Source organism: Pelophylax lessonae, assembly GCF_965119305.1.
Source record: "Pelophylax lessonae genome assembly, chromosome: 13".
Lineage (NCBI taxonomy): Eukaryota > Metazoa > Chordata > Amphibia > Anura > Ranidae > Pelophylax > Pelophylax lessonae.
In genome coordinates, this window is record NC_138780.1 from 134,118,304 (window position 1) to 134,139,141 (window position 20,838).

The 20,838-nt window shown below is 39.4% G+C and overlaps 1 protein-coding gene across 3 annotated transcripts in view; it reads right to left on the minus strand.

Moving 5' to 3' along the window:
• The window catches only part of LOC309569405 (cytosolic phospholipase A2 delta-like), a 102,540-nt gene that overhangs the window by 48,799 nt on the left and 32,903 nt on the right, over positions 1 to 20,838 (minus strand). The window contains exon 9 of one of the 3 annotated variants that reach the window (XM_082275222.1): positions 1,689 to 1,790. The exons of 1 other annotated variant lie outside the window; for it this stretch is intronic. In XM_082275222.1, coding sequence (XP_082131348.1) covers positions 1,689 to 1,790 — 102 coding nt within the window. Of the gene's footprint in view, positions 1 to 1,688; positions 1,791 to 8,626; positions 8,681 to 20,838 lie in introns of all 3 variants that reach the window. One more of the 3 variants, XM_082275223.1, reaches the window with a different exon arrangement.

Below are 20,838 nucleotides of genomic sequence, written 5' to 3' on the forward strand. Positions count from 1 at the left end.
GATCTGATCGGATCCTCCATGCAGCTCTATGGGGCAGCGGATGTCACCTCCGCTGACACCCGCTGCCATCCGTATCCGATCCTGTCTGTGAAATCTGGACGGATGGAAACCCTATTTTTCCATCCGTTCAGTAATCGGATCGGATCGGATCTGATGAGAGCGGACAAGCGGTCCGCTCTCATCCGATCCCCCATAGAGGGCAGCGGGGGCTGAGACACCTCCCTCTCCGCTCTGCAAGCGGAGACAGAGCTGTCATCCGCCGGCTCAGCGGGGATCGTGGATCGATCCCCGCTGAGCAACACGGATCCGCCTACGGAGGCGGACCGTGTGAAAGAGCCCTAAATGTTTCACCAATTTAGCCATTGTGATTTTTATAGTGTTTATTTCTATATTTCTATATTGTCAGCACCTGTTAATTCATACAAGTGAGTTTAATTACAAATTACATGAGCATCACAAACTTGGAATGCAATTATTTCTTACAATTATGAGAAGGTACTAATAATTTTGTCCAGTCCATTTTTAGCGGTTTGCATGATATTCGTCAGATTTGGCTTTTTGTTTCTCCACTTTTTTTGTGTCATACCAATACAAACAAAATAAATAAACATGGGAATGCCTAAAAATTTGTAATTGCAACAATTTTCTGGGTGAAATGGTGCATTATCTGACATAAATGCAGGGATGCTAATATTTTTGGCCATGACTGTAAATCAGAAGTTCTGTCATTGCTCTAACTTTCCTGATCTGTATGTTTTTCTCTTAGTCTGTGTCTCAGAAATTACTGAAGCCAGAGACAACCAGATGACTAGCATTTCTCTTAATACAGGTTTCCTTTAGGCAGGGAGGAGGGACCTAGCCCACAAAACACCATCTAAGATTCCAAAATAAATGTTAACATTTTAATTTCTTAGCTACACAATTTAAATAATAACTGTTGTTTTTATTACACTTATCCTTAAAACGCAAGCCCTCCTCAAAGTGATCCATTGACCTGTCCACGATCCCCAGAGGCCACAGCCAATCTGCTCATGCAAAGCAGATTTCCAAATCCATCCTATGGGATGCCCATCACTGTTGAACTCAGCAATTGAGGGCCTTTCCATAGTAATAAATTGGAAATCTAATGGGTGCTAAATTAGCCAGGAGGCTTTCTACAAAGAGGCTGTTTACCACCCAGTGGCTCCAGAGCAAGGATGTGGAAGGCTTGGGGGGGCTTATTAGGGAAGGAGGACCTTTTTTAAGGATAACTGTAAAAGTACAGCCATTTTATTAAAACAGCAACAACACTAAAATAACTAAAAAAATAATAATACTAGACATGAAGGTTCTATTGAGGAATGTAAGACAGAGGTTTGTAGCATTAAAAATACTACTGGTTCAGGAAAAAAAAACTCTGCTTTGCAGTTTTTTTGTGGACTGATATAGGATGCATTGGAAACTAAAACATAGTCCAGTTTTAAGGGGACCTGTCAGGATAGACAGGACATCCTAACAATTTCCTTTTAAACATCCAGAAAAGTGGAATCAGAAGCTGAACACAACAGAAGCAAGCCAAACAACCTAGTCTGGTCACTGGAGCTCCTCAAAAGATAGAATTCTATGCATATTTTATTAGGGTTGGGGGGGGCACCAAAGTGGTGTGAGCACTGGAAAATAAACTAAGTAGGGAGCCAACATGGACTAACCTTAGGCCTCCAGATTCTTCGAGCTTTAAGGAAGATCATTGGTGACCAGCAACTTGAGGTGCTTTCAGCCTCAGTTTGACTCAAAGCTGAAGATCCTCCTGGCTAAAAGTATGGGGAGAATAAGACAAGCTAGGATCTGCTAAATGATTATTGTATGCTCCATCTCTACAGATAAGAGTTAAGGCACATGGGCATTTTAAATCATTTAATAATTCTTTAAAATATTATTTAGAGAGTGGACCCAGACCAATTACTGGGCTCTCCATATAGTAACAGAGTGGGACTAAACGTGTATCTAATTGTATTTTACATTGCCTTGGTGAACTAAACCAATAAATGTGAATATAATGTCTAATATTTTCCACAGTACAACATCATGTTTAAGCAGCTCTTATAGGTTGGTCCCAATGGAAATGGGGAAGGACTCCTCAGTGCTGCTATATAAAGAGCTTTTAAGGGGTGAGGAACAAGGTCGACAAAATCTCAAAACTTTTACTAATGTTCATGTGCCAGGACTCTTATAACAATAGCATTACGGACAAATGTACAAACTTAACCATACCTTACCCTCTTTCCTCCATAATGAAAATAATAAAACACTACACTCCTGTCTGCTGCTCTTGTACATATAATAGACAACAAGCAGCCATATCTTGTTCTTTGCTGTTACATTTGCTAAAAGTGTGAAAGAGCCCTAAGCTCTCTCACCACGCACCTGCTAGAATTGAAAGAGGGCATCCTTTCAGCACTGATGCTCAAGATAGGGAAAAAAATGTAAAACATTTTTCCATTTTTAGTATGGTAAATATGAAGGATTGCATGTGAATATTTCATATTCACCTATTTCTGGCCAGAAGGTGGATCTCTAGGCTCCTTGTCACATGTTTGCCAGGCTGATCCAGCCTGCTTTACTGAAAACAACCTGCTGTTTACCTCAATCTCAAATTAATTAGCCAATCCCCATTTCGTTCCCCCTCTCTGGTCTGTAGGTTTTCATGTAGACGTTCAATTATAGAAAGACTAGAGACAGTCTGAAGGTACACCACTTCAACCATGCACTGTTCTTAAAAAAAAACACACACATAGTGCTCTTTGACTTCAGTGCCATGATTGTAGCTTGTAAAATATTTATTTGTAAAATAAATATGTCATGTAAATAAAACAAAGTTGAAAAGCAATTAAAAAAAAATAAAAGGGTAAAGTTGACCAAAAAAACTATTAAAATGCAATGCGACAGTGTGTGATTGGCTTACAGTGGTTGCCTTACAGCGTAGAGGAATTCAGGAGGCTAATATAAGAGACTTCGGTATTTTGCAAAGCATATAAAAACACAAGGAAAAATGTTTAAATTATTCATAACTAGGTTAGTTGGGGTTTCCCTGTAGCCCTATACAGCTCAGAATCTTATTATCTTATCTTATGGTTGAATAAATGTGAAACCAACAATAATTACATTTAAAATTTTAACTTTTGGATAAAGCGGTGAGGGCTTAGACACTGGGGACAGCTGTTAGTAGGGGAATTCCCCTCACTTTGGTGAAATTTCCTCTCTTTTCCTGTTGCGCCTCTGGGACCGGATGTAGTTAGGGAGTAGCTAAATCTCCCTAATAGGACACAGGAAACTTTCTTACTCTACACAAAACAAAACAAAAAAAGGTTTGGCTATAGAAACACTAATATATTTTATTTGCGTTGAACAATACGTTTTTCTGACAAATTTAACAAGTAAATGTTCTTATTAAAAATATAAAAAAATATGCATGCCTATCCTGATGCACACTTGCACAGTATCCTAAATGCCATTAGGAATATTCAATAGCAAAAGAGTAAGTGTGCGGATGTTTCCAAGAACATCATGCAGGGGAAGTAGATAGATTTGATTATATAAGGACAGATGTACTGGGTTTAAATCCCTCTAGTACCCTTTAAAAATAGACTTTGTATGTTTTCCCAATCCCCTAGGTGTTCTGGTTTTCTCCCATTATGCTAAAAGAAAATAGCAAGCTAACAGCCTAAAAAGCACCTGCTGAGAGAATGACGTACACCTCTGTTGAGAAATTTGAGGATGAATTGCCCCCCAGTGCTTGTGGTCACAGAGGTCAGTTAGGGCTTGTTTTAAAATAAAAATAAAAGTTAGTAAATGATAATATGCTAGAAGTCAGGGCCTTGGGGCAGAAAGGACATGAAACGTCTTATCTGGCTAAAAACATCATCCACATCATACATTTTACTAATATTAGGGGGCAAAAAATCAGAGTCCCCCTGTACATCAGGGTCCTCATCAGATTCTCCCTTTACATCAGGGTCTCTATCAGAGTCCCCCCTTACATCAGGGTTCCCATCAGAGTCCCCAATGGAGCCCTCTTGCATCAGAGATCCTTGTTACATAGGAGGGGTAGTTGACACAGAGACCATATGCAGTCTCCACTGACCTTACACCTTAATCTGTGAACAATAAGGACACGCCACTGACCCTAGCTGCAGGCTAGATAAAATCTTGTTGCAGGCTATATATGGCCTGGAGGCCAGATTTTGGAGTCCTCTGGTGTAGGGGGAATTCCTTTCCTCCAATAGTGAACTAAGGATAAGGTTTCTGCCACAGTAGATGGAGGAACCAGGGGGAGCTCAGATGTTACATCACTGCAGGACACACTAAATTGTGTTTTGTGATGTGCACCACTAACATCCCCCGGCAGGCAGTAAAGCCACATTTTACAGCCCATTTAATGAATGTTAAAAATGTCTGTAGCCTGGCCAGGTTCACATAGGGTATAAAGCTGACAGTACGTTTGTAAAAAAAAAAAAAAGTTTTAAAAAATCACTATAAACAGTAAACAAAAGCATTATAAAAATAAATTTTAGGCAAGAACCTAAAATAACATATCACAAGCATTGGGTATAATTTGTTCACTAAGCCTAGTTAAGTAATGTTAATGAACAGGTTGAGTTGGGAAATGTTACAATAATACTAAATATTCCGATCCACTGGAAGTCTCCGATAGTCCCTACAATTAGAGAATAGAATGGCTACTGAATGTGCAGGATATAAAGGAAGCTGAGGAATGGAAGCACCAGTGTGCAGATTCCTACTAAGTTCTATAATATTTGGGCTTTATGGTCAGATTAATTCTCCTCAGACATGTATAAAAAATTAATACAGTGATTATAGGTATTTATTGAGATGAGTGTCGATCCTTTTTCTATTTATTATGGAACAGCTAGGATGTTTTTGATCCTGCTGATGGTTTTTCTTGGGAGGTGAAAGGGATATCTTGCTCTCCCCACTCCCCTTCGTTGTGTATACTCCTGTATTTCTATGCATCTCCATTCTCCATACCATTCTCCCTCATCTCTTTACCCTTTCCCTCCAGCTTACATTCCTCATGGCTGGTTCTAAAATTTAAGGTGCACTTTCAGCATTATTTTGTAAATCTGTTGATGAAGAAAGCGCATTCATATGTATTGCATGCCTTTAGAATTATTGTGTAATAGATGATCCTAAAATCTTATGTCGGGAATATTTGTACTGTCTTATCTTTTTGGAAAAGCGAAAATAAAGATTTTACAAAGAATAATACTAAATAACGAGCAGACCAGTTACAATTATAATTTTTAAAAATAATTATAAAGATTTTACAAAGAATATTAATAAATAAAGAGCAGACCGGTTACAATTATAAACTTTAAAAATAATTATAACTGGCATCCCTATTATTTTTGCACTATGTGGCCATGTACGCAAAATGGTTACCTTTTGATTACTTACCTAAAAATAATTATAACTGGTCTCCCTATTACTTAGTATTATTGCAACAATATACATACAATGATTACCTCCTTTCACTATTATAATTTATCTCCTTTCCCTATTATCAGTGTTGAGATAAATGTAACATAAATACCTTACATCACACAGGAAAATGCAGAGATTAAATTTCCGTGTAATTAAATTTAATTATTTCCTTTGTGTTTAGTGTCATGCAAATAGTTTGCAAATAATATGAAATAACCTTTGTTAATCTCTGCTAAGAAATCTAAAATTACAGCAACCAACCTACTTATAATAGCTCACAAGTCACAATCAATGTCAGAATATTTTTAATTATTGAGTGTCTGTCATCTACAGATTACTTGCTAATGCAGGCAAACCAATATGTCTGTGGATCTGTCCTTGGAATGGTTAGTTAGCCCTCATTCTCACCTGAGTGATTTGAAATGTGTTTCCAGAGATGCTCTGACATTCAACACCAGATTTACATGTTATTTTTTGCCCATTCACATCTGCGAAATGCGTTCAACACTAAAGAAAAAGTACAGCAGTGCCTTTGAACCATAATCTCGCATTTAGGATGTCAAAGGAAGCACCTGAAAAAAATGTCTTACCCCCTCCCTTTTTCCATCAATTCTATAATCTGTCAATAGTGAATAAGGGGGATAATAATTTGTGTGTTCCCCCTCCACCATTTTAAAAATGTATGTGATACTAGGTGTGAGATGAAGTACATGATGTCATGTGCTTCATCAGGTGCATGCGCGGTGTGATACTACATGTATCTGTTGTAAAATAAAACATTCTCCAAGATCTCGCTAGATCTCAAGGAGAAGCTTACACCCCCCCCCCCCCCACCAAATGAACGCCATTTTGTACAACGCATGTGCAAAATGAGATGCATGAGGTCATACACTTCATCTGTGCAGTATAACAGTACTGCGGGATCTTGCAAGATCTTGGAGTTAAGGTGTGAACCTAGCATAATGGTATACAGTATATAGGAACCACATTTGCTCTGGGTTGGGCACACATCAGCAGGGACATTGTGGGATTGTATAAATGTATATATTATGAAACAATAAGGCCATGTCCACACCAGTGCTTAGGCCCATGTGTTTCAAATCCAGACATTTTGGAGTTCCCGGGAGGCACAGGTACATCATTCAGCTTTGCTGCCGGCAGTCTGGTAAAGTCTATGACAGGTTGAAATAGGCAGTGGCTAGAGGCTGTACTAAGTGGTACTCACCTTTAGGACTGTATGCAATCAGTGATGTATACAGCTCTGAACACAGAATTCCTGCATTCCAGGTATACATCCCTAAAAGCTTACAGCGGGGCTGATCACTACACTTGCGCCATCTGGAGGATGTGATGCACACAGGCCTAATCGCTGTTGTGCGTGTGGCCCAACAGAACAACTGAACAGCCACAGGAACGGAAGGAGGATAATAACAATCAAATAGTCACAACTAAGTCTTGTGAATCACACTGATCATCATGACAAGTCAATGCAGCATTAAAAGCTAAACTGCTATAAAACTCACATGTCACATAGTAAAAGCTTTGTAGTTTTCAGGCTGATACAGAATAATACTGACATGACTGAACAGGTATACAGCATGCTAGCTTACTAGAGTGTCATACTACTCAGTGCAGGATTGTAAACACCTGAGGAACAAGGGAGGTGAGACTTCCCCACAGCAACCAATCATTCTCCAGCTTTCATAGTTCAGTGCATCTGACTGATGGCTGTACAAAACTACAAAATTCAATGTTGCATTGGATATTACACTGATCAGCCATAATATTGATTAGGTCCCCCCTTTGCCACCAAAACAGCCCAAATCCATTAAGGCCTGGACATCACTAGACCTCTGAAAGTATGCTGTGGTTTCTGCCACCAAACCATCAGTATTAGATTATTTAAGTCCTGTAAGTTGTGAGTTGGGGCCTCCATGTATAGAACTTGTTTTTCCAGCACATCCCACAGATGCTTGGGATCTGGAGAGTATGGAGGCCAAGTCAATGACTCAAACTCGTTGTTGTGTACCTCAAACCAGTCTTAAACCATTTTTGCAGTGTGGCAGGGTGCATTATCCTGCTGAAAGAAGCCACTGCCATCAGGGAATACTATTTCCTTGAATGGGTGTATTTGGTCAGCAACAATATTTAGGTAGGTGATATGTGTCAAAGTAACATCCACATGAATGACAAGACCCAAGGTTTCCCAGAAGACTATAACTCAAACATCACACTGCCTCTGTAAGCTTGCCTTCTTCCTATACTGCATCCTTGTGCCATCTCTTTTCCAAGTAAGCAACACACATTTACCTGGCTGTCCACATAATGTAAAAGAAAACGTGATTCTTTAGACCAGGCCGCTTACATTGCCTCGTGGTCCAGCTCCGATGTTCATGTGCCCATTGTAGGCACTTTTGGCTGTGGACATGGGTCAGTATAGGCACCCTGACCAGTCTATGGCTACGCAGCCCCATAAACGACAAGCTGCAATGTCCATTTTTTCCGCTTTCAGCAAATCAACTTCAGGGACAATATGTTAGGAAAACAATATGTTTCTTTTCCTCTACAGCATTTTGGACTTTACTTCAGGTCCCTCTGGATGGCTGCCTTCATATGTATGGACTATTGATTTTTTTGGACTTTTAAATCAATTATATTTACTGTTGCCTTCTTTACATTTTTTATTTTATTTTTATTTATATTTTTATTTTTAGTTCCACTTGTGCTATGCCAATGTTTTAGGGTACACATCATGGTCCAGAGAGCACTTGCACTCATATTCTAGTGTCAGGGACAATATGTGAAGTTGGTGTCTAATATATCTCACCCACTCTCATGCCATTGTAATAAGATATTCAATGATATTATTTAGCCTGTTAGTGGTCACAAAGTTATGGCTGATACAGTGCATACTACTTACAAGCAGCCTGTGCCCCCCGACTGTAGCATTACTGTGTATTTACAATGCAATAGCTGCCACCAGTTCATTTTCTGCTGCTGTGTTTTTTGTGACTGGAACGTCCATCATTTATAAAAACACAATCTGGCGGAAAATGTCATTGCAGTAGATAGAAAGGCATCTCATGCATTTTTTGCAGAGGCAAAGTAAAATCAAAGATTCAATTGAAGAAATAGGAAACTGTACCTGAATCCAGCGCAGTGGAAGGAAGCAGCGGAAGCACCAACAATTTGCATAAACCTGGTTGAATTTTTTAAGAATTAAATACGGTCTCTGGACTGCCATAACAAAACGATAAAGTAAGGTTAAAAAAAATGTGTATTTCTACATGTCAGCTATGGATAGAAAGATATGTTGGGACATTTTTCTTAGTCCACCCAAACGTGTTACTTTAATTATAGTTGGATCCTGCCCCACTGGTCTTCAATATGTCTTGGATTCTCCAACAGACAGATTTCCCTGCTAATAATCCTGACTCCGGTAATAATTTAATATAAGTTGTTCCTGTCCACCTTTTTGTGTCCCTGCTACCTCTGTTACATTGCTATAATAAAGAACAAATTAGAGCAGGAAAAATAAGAACCCCTCATAAAGGCCATAGCATGCATGCAGACCCAGGAACTCAAGAAAAGAGATCTCACCAATAAAGTCCCTAAAAGATTGAGAAACTGTCATCTGGTTTAAAGCTGAAATTTGGGCAGAAAAAAACATCAAATAATGCAGTTATATATGCATTTATACAGTAATAAACATATTTTAACTGTAGCAAGTTTAATATTGGGTTCACACTGTTGAACTGCAGTGAAAAATGCGTGTCTTGCGTGTTGATATGCTGTCGTGCCAATTTTTTTAATAACACCTCATCATATATTGCAACTTCTTTGGTGCATTAGGCAGTCCATTAACATGTATACGTTTAAATGCACCACAACTGTGTGACTGTGAACCTAGCCTTATATCTTATATCTATTTCATCGGTGTATTTAGTGGTTTGCCCGGAGTTCAGCTTTAGCTCTCCAGCATCTTCAGTAAGAAAAAGTACTGTCGGTGATACTTTTTTTATTTGCACTTTTTTTTTTAAATTTACATCCAAATTTTCAGGACACGCTTTCAGGGTGTACCCCCTTCTTCAAGGACCTTAAAAAAGTATCACAGACAGTACTCAATTGTTCTTCAAAACAATGAAAATAGTACTGCTCAAATCTGTATCAGTCAGATCAGCATGTGGATAGACTGGTGCAAGACAGACAGGATAGGCTTCTTGGGCTCCAGTAGACTTCAACAAAATGGCAGATGTCTGTACAGAGACACCGACTCTCTGTTGCATAAATGTGAATGAAATGGGTAAAAGATGGCTACAGCTCCTGTTCTCTTCCTGTAGACAACTCCTCAGGAGCCATTTCATCATTCACATTCATACGATAGTTGGTGTCTGTGTGCAGATGGCCACCATTTTGCTCAATTCAATCGCTCATGTTGCAAGGGCCATAATACAGCTACAATGACCTCAAGACGCTTCTACAGTGAAACTTTTCCTGCCTTTCTTGATAGGCAACAAATTTTGCAATTTGCTGCCTGAACTTAGCAGCATTGTAAGCAGTAAGCTCTGTAAAGTCTTTGTGAACTACTTTGTTATATGAAATAAAATGCCTAAGTAAATGAAGTAAATTCAAGTGAAACCAATCAGCTTTGTGAACTAATAAATCCATTTTCAATAGAAAAAGAAACAAATACCACACAGTAATGGAAATACAGCATATGTAATATTTTTGTGAATTGAGCCTAAATTTGTTAAAGAGACACCAGCGCCTCTGTGAGCCAACCCAAGCCTAAAGTTCCACAATAAATCTATGAGTAAGCCCTCTATGGCTGAAACGTGTTAGTGGTCCTCTTAGGATGGATTTTAGCCATCTACTACAATAAACTTTACTTTGGGGATCTTTACCGGGGTACCAGCTTTCTTTACTGTGCAACTCCTAACCTTTGCACCCAATGCAGAGATACCCCCTGCCGCTACCAAGCAACATTACACACCACAACCTCTTATAAAGGCCCATAGCCCATGACTCTTCTTCAGATATGACATACAGTGCACCTCTTAGAGGAGCTATACTATACCAACAAAAAAGACTTTCATTTCTGATGCAAAAGGCCAGTGAAACCTGCAGATCTGAAACTAATATGCTGAAAACTGACCACTTCTGCACAAGAATGGAGCCATTGCAGGACAAGTAGCAGAATACCAAATAAGAGATTGCATAGTTTCATGAACATTTAATTTCACAAGTGAGCTACTGAGATATGCTTGAGGTCCAGCCACCACACTAATATCTGATGTAGTGTCTTTTGATGTAAGTTGGCAGATACATCTCTGCCTTTTTTTAACCTTTATTTGGACCTCGTATATTTATATTACACTGCGTTTGGTCAGTGTCATTTTAGTTATTTTTGTGATTTTTAATTAAATATATTTTTTATTGATTACTACACTATGAGTATCTCCCGTTTTATTTGGATTTTCATACGCATTTATTCGATGCTACAACTCTACACGAAGAGATCCTTGCAGTGGTTGGTTCTTTTTTCAGGACTATAAGAGGTTAAGACACCAGCAGCAACACACGCTATTGCTGTCTTTTAATCTGGATAGCAATTAGCTCTGGTGAGTGTGCACTTTATCTATATAGTGGAGGACAACGTTCACGATTGATAATACACTTCATGATATTTGCTCTGGGACACTTTACCTGTTTTTGCTGATATTTAATTTTTTAACTTATATTGGACTTTTTGATTATGTTTTAATTAGCTGAGCGCTGGAATTGTTTTTTTATTCACTTAATTTGCCAAGCCTCCATATTCCAAGACTTCCATCAACATCTCAAGGTGTAACAATATTAGAATTTTGGCCTCCTGGAAACCAACTCAAGAAGGAGACTTCAAACTCACCTTAGAGTTCATCTTTTATAATATCTTGGCCATCTTGCAAGTCAGTGAACTTGAACACAGAACACTCCACCCACGAGGTCCTCCTATCAAAACCTAAAGATGTAATTTGGAGAATTCAAGACTTCTCTCTCAAAAGGGAAATAATCCAGAAGCCATGCAACATGCATTCCAGAGAACTTGGTGGCTATCACGCAATTCACAAATCTATTGTGAATTGCTATCCAAAAACATTGGCTCCTCCGACCCTTCTAACAACATACAATACAGATAGGTGTTCCCTTCTGCTTTACTGCAAGAAGTAACAGCAAACACCCCCCCCCCATTTTAATACCTGGGGGACCCAAAGGACTTTTTCAGTGCAAAGACCTGGACATTGCCTATCCCTCCTGTGCAGGGAACACTCCTCCTGACCCCTCCTCTATGTGCTGACCCTTGGACCACTGTCACCAATAAGAAAACACCCACAACCTCCATCCTCCTCTTTCCTTTTTGGCCACTCCCTGGAAAAAGTACTCCCTAGACAGCCTTCAAATACCCCTCTACCAATACTAGAAACACAGTTTCAAGACTGCAGACACCATCTATGCCACCATGAAACTTATCTAACTTGTACTGAAACTTTAACACCACCATGGTTAAGATATGTTCTTTGTATAAACGAGGCCTAAGCTCCAACAACAACACTTAGCCCTTTATCAATTCTGATGGTCCAAAGCTGACAAAATATTTGTTCAGGAAACACATCTTGATAAGCAGGGTAATAGAACACTACTGCAACAGCCAAAATGCTCTATTGTTTTCTGAATATTAAATTACTAGCCCTTAGACTGAATAAGATCCTACCTTTGATAATTCATAAAAATCTATCTGTCATCAAGCCATTCAGAAAAGCTGGAGATAACACCAGAAAGGCAACACACCTCAATTATTTTGCCAACAAGGAGAAGAAATAAGCCCTCCTACTAAGCTGACACAGAAAAAGCTTTTGAGAGGTTAAGTTGGCTCATTTACACTTGCTTTGACTTCAATACACATGAAAGTGCCTATCGCTTCAACGTGTTTTTTGATGTGTTTTTGATGCTTCTGTGATGCTTCAGTGGTGCTTCGATGAAACTTCGGTGGTGCTTTTTTTTAAGCTTTTATGAAGCTTGGCAGAAGCCCTTTGTGTGTTAATATCTAATACCAGCAATTTCTCCAAAACAAAGCAAAGCTAAAGCGGATTAAAAACCTCTCAAAAGCTTCAGGTGCTTTAAGCTAGCTTTGTCATAGACTTCTATGGAGGCTTTCAAGACGCTTTGAAGCACCACTAAAGCAACATGCAGTATAATTTTTGAAGCAAAGGAAAGCAAAGCAAAGCTAACACAAGGTGTAAACAGGACTATAAGCTAACCTTTTTATTTAGTGACAGGTGCTTTGACTGGCGTTCAGTGAGCTTTAAAAAAGTGTGTTCAAAGTCATGTTTTGAAGCAAGTGTAAACAAGCCCTTCCTGTTTTCTACCCTTAAATTTATTGCTATTGAGGGTCCCTTTCTGCAGGCCATCACTCATCTCTATACTTCTCCCATGGCCATCATCAGGACCTCATAGGTAACCTATAGGCCCTTTGCCATCTCCAACATCTCAAGACAGGGATGCCCCCCCCCTTCTATTTGCCCTATGTGTAGAACCCTGAGTGTACCTTATATACATGTAAAGTATCTCACAAAAGTGAGTACACCCTTCACATTTTTGTAAATATTTTAATATATCTTTTCATGTGACAACACTGACGAAATGACACTTTGCTACAATGTAAAGTAGTGAGTGTACAGTTTGTATAATAATGTAAATTTGCTGTCTCCTCAAAATAACTCAACACACAGACATTAATGTCTAAACCGCTGGCAACAAAAGTGAGTACACCCCTAAGTCAAAATGTCCAAATTGGGCCTAAAGTGTCAATATTTGGCCACCATTATTTTCCAGTACTGCCTTAACCTTTTTGGGCATGGAGTTCACCAGAGCTTCACAGGTTGCCACTGGAGTCCTCTTCCACTCCTCCATGATGACATCACAGAGCTGGTGGATGTTAGAGACCTTGCACTCCTCCATCTTTCATTTGAGGATGCCCCACAGATGCTCTATAGGGTTTAGGTCTGGAGACATGCTTGGCCAGACCCTTAGCTTCTTTAGCAAGGCAGTGGTCATCTTGGAGATGTGTTTGGGGTCCTTATCATGTTGGAATGCTGCCCTGGGGCCCAGTCTCCGAAGGAAGGGGATTATGCTCTGCTTCAGTATGTCAGTGCACGTTGGCATTCATGGTTCCCTCAATGAACTGTAGCTCCCCAGTGCCAGCAGCACTTATGCAGCCCCAGACCATGACACTCCCACCACCATGCTTCACTGTAGGCAAGACACACTTGTCTTTGTACTCCTCACCTGGTTGCCACCACACACGCTTGACACCATCTGAACCAAATAAGTTTATCTTGGTCTCATCAGACCACAGGACATGGTTCCAGTAATCCATGTCCTTAGTCTGCTTTACTTCAGCAAACTGTTTGTGGGCTTTCTTGTGCATCATCTTTAGAAGAGGCTTTCTTCTGGGACAACAGCCATGCAGATCAATTTGATGCAGTGTGCGGCGTATGGTCTGAGCACTTACAGGCTGTCCCCCCACCCCTTTAACCTCTGCAGCAATGCTGGCAGCACTCATACGTCTTTTTCCCAATGAAAACCTCTGGATATGACGCTGAGCACGTGCACTCAACTTCTTTGGTCAACCATGGCGAGGTCTGTTCTGAGTGGAACCTGTTCTGTTAAACCACTTTACAGTCTTGGCCACCGTGCTCCGTTTCAGAGTCTTGACAATCTTCCTGTAGTTTAGGCCATCTTTATGTGGAGCAACAATTCTTTTTTCAGATCCTCAGAGAGTTCTTTGCCATGAGGTGCCATACTGAATTTCCAGTGACCAGTATGAGAGAGTAAGAGCGATAACACCAAATTTAACACACCTGCTCCCCATTCACACCTGAGGCCTTGTAACACTAATGAGTCACATGACACTGGGGAGCATATATGGCTAGTTGGGCCCAATTTGGACGTTGTCACTTAGGGGTGTACTCACTTTTGCTGCCAGCGGTTTAGACATTAATGGCTGTGTGCTGAGTTCTTTTGAGGGGACAACAAATTTACACTGTTATACAAACTGTACATTCACTACTTTACATCGTAGCAAAGTGTAATTTCTTCAGTGTTGTCACATGAAAAGATATAATAAAATATTTACAAAAATGTGAGGGGTGTACTCACTTTTGTGAGATACTGTATGCGTCTACCTAACATACGTCTATGTGTCTAGAACATCTAGAGTAACTTAAAGATTGTACATCTATATGTATAAACCTCTACTATCCCAAATTAGAAACAACTTTAATAATCATAGAATCTCAGTCAGAAACCAGGAATTCAGATATCTAATTTCGTGGATGACATATTCCTGACTCAAACTCACAATTTATTGTGTAATATTTCTCGACTCCTTTAGCAAATCAGCTCATGTAAATATCATCTATACATCAATGTTATGTGTCTGCCTTACATATGTCCATGTGTTTCCCTTTTAGATATCTATGTTCTGGACTGTTTTACATACATCCATGTGTCCACCTTATAGACATCTATGTGTATCTAATATACATCTAAATGTCCAGAACATCCAGAGAAAAATATAGTTTTGTACATGTTTATGTATAGAACCCCTAGTGTACCACATTAGAAACAGCCCCAATATTCACTGAAACTAAGTTAGAAACTGGGAATTTACCATCTCTCTTTTTACAGATGTCATACTCCTAACTCAAACTCACAATTCCATCCCATCCCATGAATCCCATATGTGTCTCACATTCATGTTTGCGTTTACTTCATAGACAGCTATGTTATGTGTCTTTTTTTAATATCCATGTGTCTACCTTATATACAGTACATCTATGCTCATACATAACATTCATCTGTGTGTCTACCTACATTTAACCTCCTTGGCGGTAATCCCGAGCGTGACTCGGGGTTGATTTTTCATATCAGGAGCGGTAACCCCGAGTCACACTCGGGGTGGATTGCAGAGAGCGCAGCGGTGTTCTCTTACCTTATCCTGGTGATCCAGCGATGATCTCTCATTGCTGTGACCGCCAGCCGAGAGTCCCGCCGCTCCTCCGTCCCTCCGTCGGTGTGATCACTTCCTAGTTCCGTTCCCTGCAGCAGCAATGCTGCATGGGAGCGGAACTATGGAGGGAAATTCAAAAAAAAAACGTTACACAAAACACATTTTATATTTTATATATATATATATATATATATATATATATATATATATATATATATATATATATATATGCATATATATATATATATGTGTGCGTGTGCATATATATATATATATGCGCATATATCTATATATATATACCGGTATATATATATATATATATATATATGCATATATATATATATATATATATATATATATATATATTTATATATATGTGTATATATATATGCATATATATATATATATATATATACACACACACACATATATATATATATATATAAAATTATATTATTGATTCAATTATAATTCATGCGTTATATACTATATAATATTATTGATTCAATTATAATTCACGTGTTTGTGTTTCAAATTTATCACATCTGGGATGTCTACTAGAGTCTTGTTTAGGTCAGGTTTAAGTCAGTAATTACTAAGAATTGTAGGCCTATAATACATAACGCCAAATTTCCATGAAAACAATTGTACCGCTTTTGGTATGTAATTCCTGACATAATCATACCGCCAGGGAGGTTAAGATATTATATGGATTTTTCTGTGTAACACATTACAAAGCATATCTGGATCACATGGATAAGGTGTGTGACTGCCTCAGGCAATCTATACAGCTATTTGCAGTTAAGTTATTCCTAACATAAATGTCAGTGAGTGAATGGCACAGCATGTGCAGAGTAATGTTTACACATGGGGAAACTATGTTAAATAGGGTGCAAATGAGCACCATGAACTAAACAAGAATGTTGTTTACCTCCTGTAGGCGATCATTTCATAGAACAGGAAGTTATAATGTAAGTTCTTTGAATCTTTGAGCAGTTCCTAATGTATTGACAGTACAAACCAGGGCAGAAAAAAACAAATTTGTACGTTAATAGTTTGCCCCATTGTTCTACTATTACAATTATAGAAATCAACACAGGCATATGCTATATGGGTTTATCAGGAAAAAAAGTAGAAATCCCCTATGTTTTCAGCGTTCCCCCCAATAATAGTAATAAAGTAATAGTAAGTAATAAAGGTGGTCTCCATCCCCCATATCCTTGTTGTTAACAAGTCCACTATCTCCCTATTGCTTACACAACGTGATAGACTGTAGTCTGACCAATTAAAGACAAAACATTCTCCCTTTTCCATAGTAAAAAGGCGGATTCCAGATGTCATTATTTACAGTGCTAATTAGAAGATTAAAGAAAAGTTCTGACTCATTATTCTCAACAGCTTAAAGTAATTTGTTTTCTTTACTAAATGATACCATGGAAGATAGCAAAATAATTGAGTGTCAATGCTATACTGACACACAACAAAGGGCAAATATTAAAATACCATTTCTACAATATATGAAATAATCTTATGTTATTGAAAAGATTGACAGCTGCACACCAAGTTATGATCTTTACCCGTATAAAGGCTCTGTCCCCAGTTCTCAGAAGTGTTGGATTCTGGGTAACTTTTCACTGCTTTTAACATCATGATAAATGAGTGGATCAGAGAACAAGTGGTGTCAGAAGCATCTATTATTTTTACTGTATTTAAAGGTAGTTTAAAATGAAGACGTACAAACTAGTGACATGGTCTTTTTAAGGGCATACTCTACAATTAGGCCGTTGAGGCAGTGGTCCCCAAACTGCACTGTTTACCTGTTGCTTAAGGCACTATGCCCCATACTGACACCAGTGATGGGGCACTATTCTTATGACTGCCATCACCAATGGAGGTTTGTTCCTCCCACTAACAACATACTTGGATTTTGCAAAAGCGTTTGGCACAATTCCCCACAAATGGCTAATGTGTAAGGTAAAGTCTACAGGCTTCGAGAAATCAGTTTGTAAATGGATAGAAAACTGGCCTAAAAGACCATTTTCAGAGAGTAGTGGTTAATGATTCATACTATGAATGGTCTAGGGCTGCTAGTGGTGTACCACAAGGTTCGGTTTTGGGACTCTTGCTTTTTAATATATTTATAATTGATATAGGGTCTAAAATTAAAAGTTCAATTTCAGTCTTTGCAGAGGACACCAAGCTATGCAGTGAAATAACGTCCTTACAGGATGTCTCCAACTTACAAGCCAACCTCAATGCACTGTTTAATTGGACAACTGTGTGGCAAATGAGGTTTAATGTTGATAAATGTAAAGGTATGCACTTGGGGGCTAAGAATATGCATGCATCTTACATACCAGGGGGAGTACAACTGGGGGAATTATTTGTGGAGAAGGATCTGGGTGTTCTGGTAGATCATTGGCTTATTAACGGCATGCAATGCCAAGCTGCGGTTTCCAAAGCAAGCAAAATCTTTTCTTCTAGTAAGAGAGGTATAGACCCCAGAGAAATAGATGTAATTTTCCCCTGCACAAATCATTAGTAGGACCACATCTGGAATATGTTGTTAAATTTTGGGCACCAGTTCACAAAAAGGATATGGGGGAACTGGAGAAAGTGCAGAGAAGGGCAACTAAACTGATAAGAGGCACGGAGGAGCTCGGTTATTAGGGAAGCTTTAAGGAACTGAATGTATTCTCTCTTGAGAAGCGGAGATTAACCACTTGCCGACCAGCCGTCATAGTTATACTGCTGCAGGTCGCCTCTGTTTCACGAAACAACGTACATGTACGTCGCTTTGTGTAGCAGTTAGTGTGGGTACATGCGCGCCACCGGAGGAACGCGCACGTGCAGATGGTCTGGAGGGGGAGTCAATTAGCGTGTCCGGGAGTCGCAGTGTCCTCCTATTTAGGAACACAGGTCTCTGTGTTCATCCAGTGAGCCCATCCCCCACACAGTTAGAAAGCATCCACTAGGCACACATTTAACCCTTTGATCGCCCCTGGTGTTAATCCCTTCCCTGCCATTGTCATTAGTACAGTAACAGTGCAGATTTTTAGCACTGATTACTGTAGTAATGTCACTGGCCCCCCCAAAAGTCTCAAAAATGTCAGTTAGGTGTCCGGATTGTCCGCCGCAATGTCGAAGTCCCGCTAAAAAAATCGCTGATCGCCGCCATAACTAGTAAAAATAAATAAATAAAGGAAAAAATAGCATCTTTCCCCTAGATTGTAGAGGCGATAACTTTTGCGCAAAACAATCAATATACACTTATTGGGATTTTTTTTTAACCAAAAACATGTAGCAGAATATATATTGCCCTAAAATTATGAAAAACTTTCATTTTTTCATTTTTTATTGGGAATGTTTTATAGCAGAAAGTAAAAAATATATATATATTTTTTTAAACTGTTGCTCTTTTTTTGTTTATAGCGCAAATAATAAAAATCGCAGAGCTGATCAAACACCACCAAAAGGAAGCTCTATTTGTGGAAAAAAAGGACATCATTTTTATTTGGGTACAGCGTCGCATGACTGCGCAATTGTCCGTTAAAGTAATGCAATGCTGTATTGCAAAAAATGGCCTGGTCATTAGGGGGGTAAAGCCTTCCGGTCCTTGAGTGGTTAAGGGGGGTATGATCAACATGTATAAATACATAAGGGGTCTCTATAGTGAACTTGGTGTTGAGTTATTCATTTTAAGGTCATCACAGAGGGCAAGGGGGCACTCATTGCATCTGGAAGAAAATAGATTTATTCTCCAAATACTGAAAGATTTCTTCACACTTCACAGTAAGAGCTGTGAAAATGTGAAATAGACTCCCTCAATAGCTGGCTCTGTCCAGCTCAGTAGATTGCTTTAAAAAAGGCCTGGATTCTTTCCTAAATGTACGAAATTCTAGTGACAATTAACATTTATAGGTAAAGTTAATCCAGGGAACATCCGGATGCCTCTTGGGGGATCAGGAAGGATTTCTTCCCCTAGTGAAACAAATTGAATAAGGCATTTACTGTGGGAATAATATTGTGTATATAGGCTTGTATATATTTGTTTCCCCTTTTTTTGGTTGAACTAGATGGACTTGTGTCTTTTTTCAACCACACTAACTATGTAACGACCCTGTGGCAATATTTATCCCACTGACACCAATGATGGAGCACAGTTCCTACCACTGACACCAACAGTGGGGCACTATTGCTTCCACTGACACAAACAATGGGGCACCATTCCTTCAACTGACACTAACAATGAGGCGCTATTTCTCCAACTGACACTAACAATGGGGCACTATTTCCCAACTGACACTAACAATGGGGCACTGTTCCTCCTCCCACTAATCAAAGGTACTAGACTATTTTTTATTCTCATTACTCACCAACCCTAGGGTAAATATTACTCCTACTGACTACAGAGCTCCTGAGCATTGTTTATTCCCACAGACCACCACTGACAGTGAGGCAATTTCTGCCAAAGTTTGAACACCCCCGAAGGACTAAAGGCAGCAAAGTAGCCCTTTGTTTAGAAACTTTAAGGACCCCTGCCTCAGGTGATAAATGTGTCCGAAGGAGGTGCCTATATGCTGGGGTTGCAAATGAAGTAAAGTTAAGTGCAGATCATATCCTGGTGTGTCTCTGCTGGTCTTTGGTATTATATTATGGAAGACCTGGGAGAGCCTTTAAGCCTGTTACACGCTAGGAGTTTTTTTCCGCTCAACCCGAAAAAACTGCCAGCTCCGGTCGTTAGTACAGCGATCTCCCCCACTGAGCTGTTGGGCAGCCCCCCCGCCAGAACACTCCAATTAGCGCTCTCAGCCATTGGCTGAAAGCACTGATCAGGAGCCGGTCGACTGCTGGTTTTCCAGCATGTTGGTCTGACAGAAGCCAGCCAAATGACTGGCATCTGTCAGGCAGGCTGCCATACACACAGGCCTAATGTCAGCCATTTTTTTATCGAACCGGCCTATGGTGCATTCGGCCCGTGTGTATGGGACTTTAGCTGGAAAGAATGAAGCATAACTGTGCCTGAAGCAGGATCAGTATTGTGTATAAAACAAAGTCATTGTCTTATTCCTACGCTATTGCAGGAACCACCATATTCGCAGGAGTGTTTAGTGCTGGATAAGCACTAATTGTATGCAAAATGGTATGTAACTTTTATAAATACCTGTCACTGCATACAATGGAATCAGTATCAAATGTACGTTAAGAAAAGGATGTCAAAATCCCCAGTCCCTAGAAAAGGAAAGAAAGCTGACTGCATATACTTATGGTACAAATTGGTTAGTGCAGAAATTCTCAACCAAATT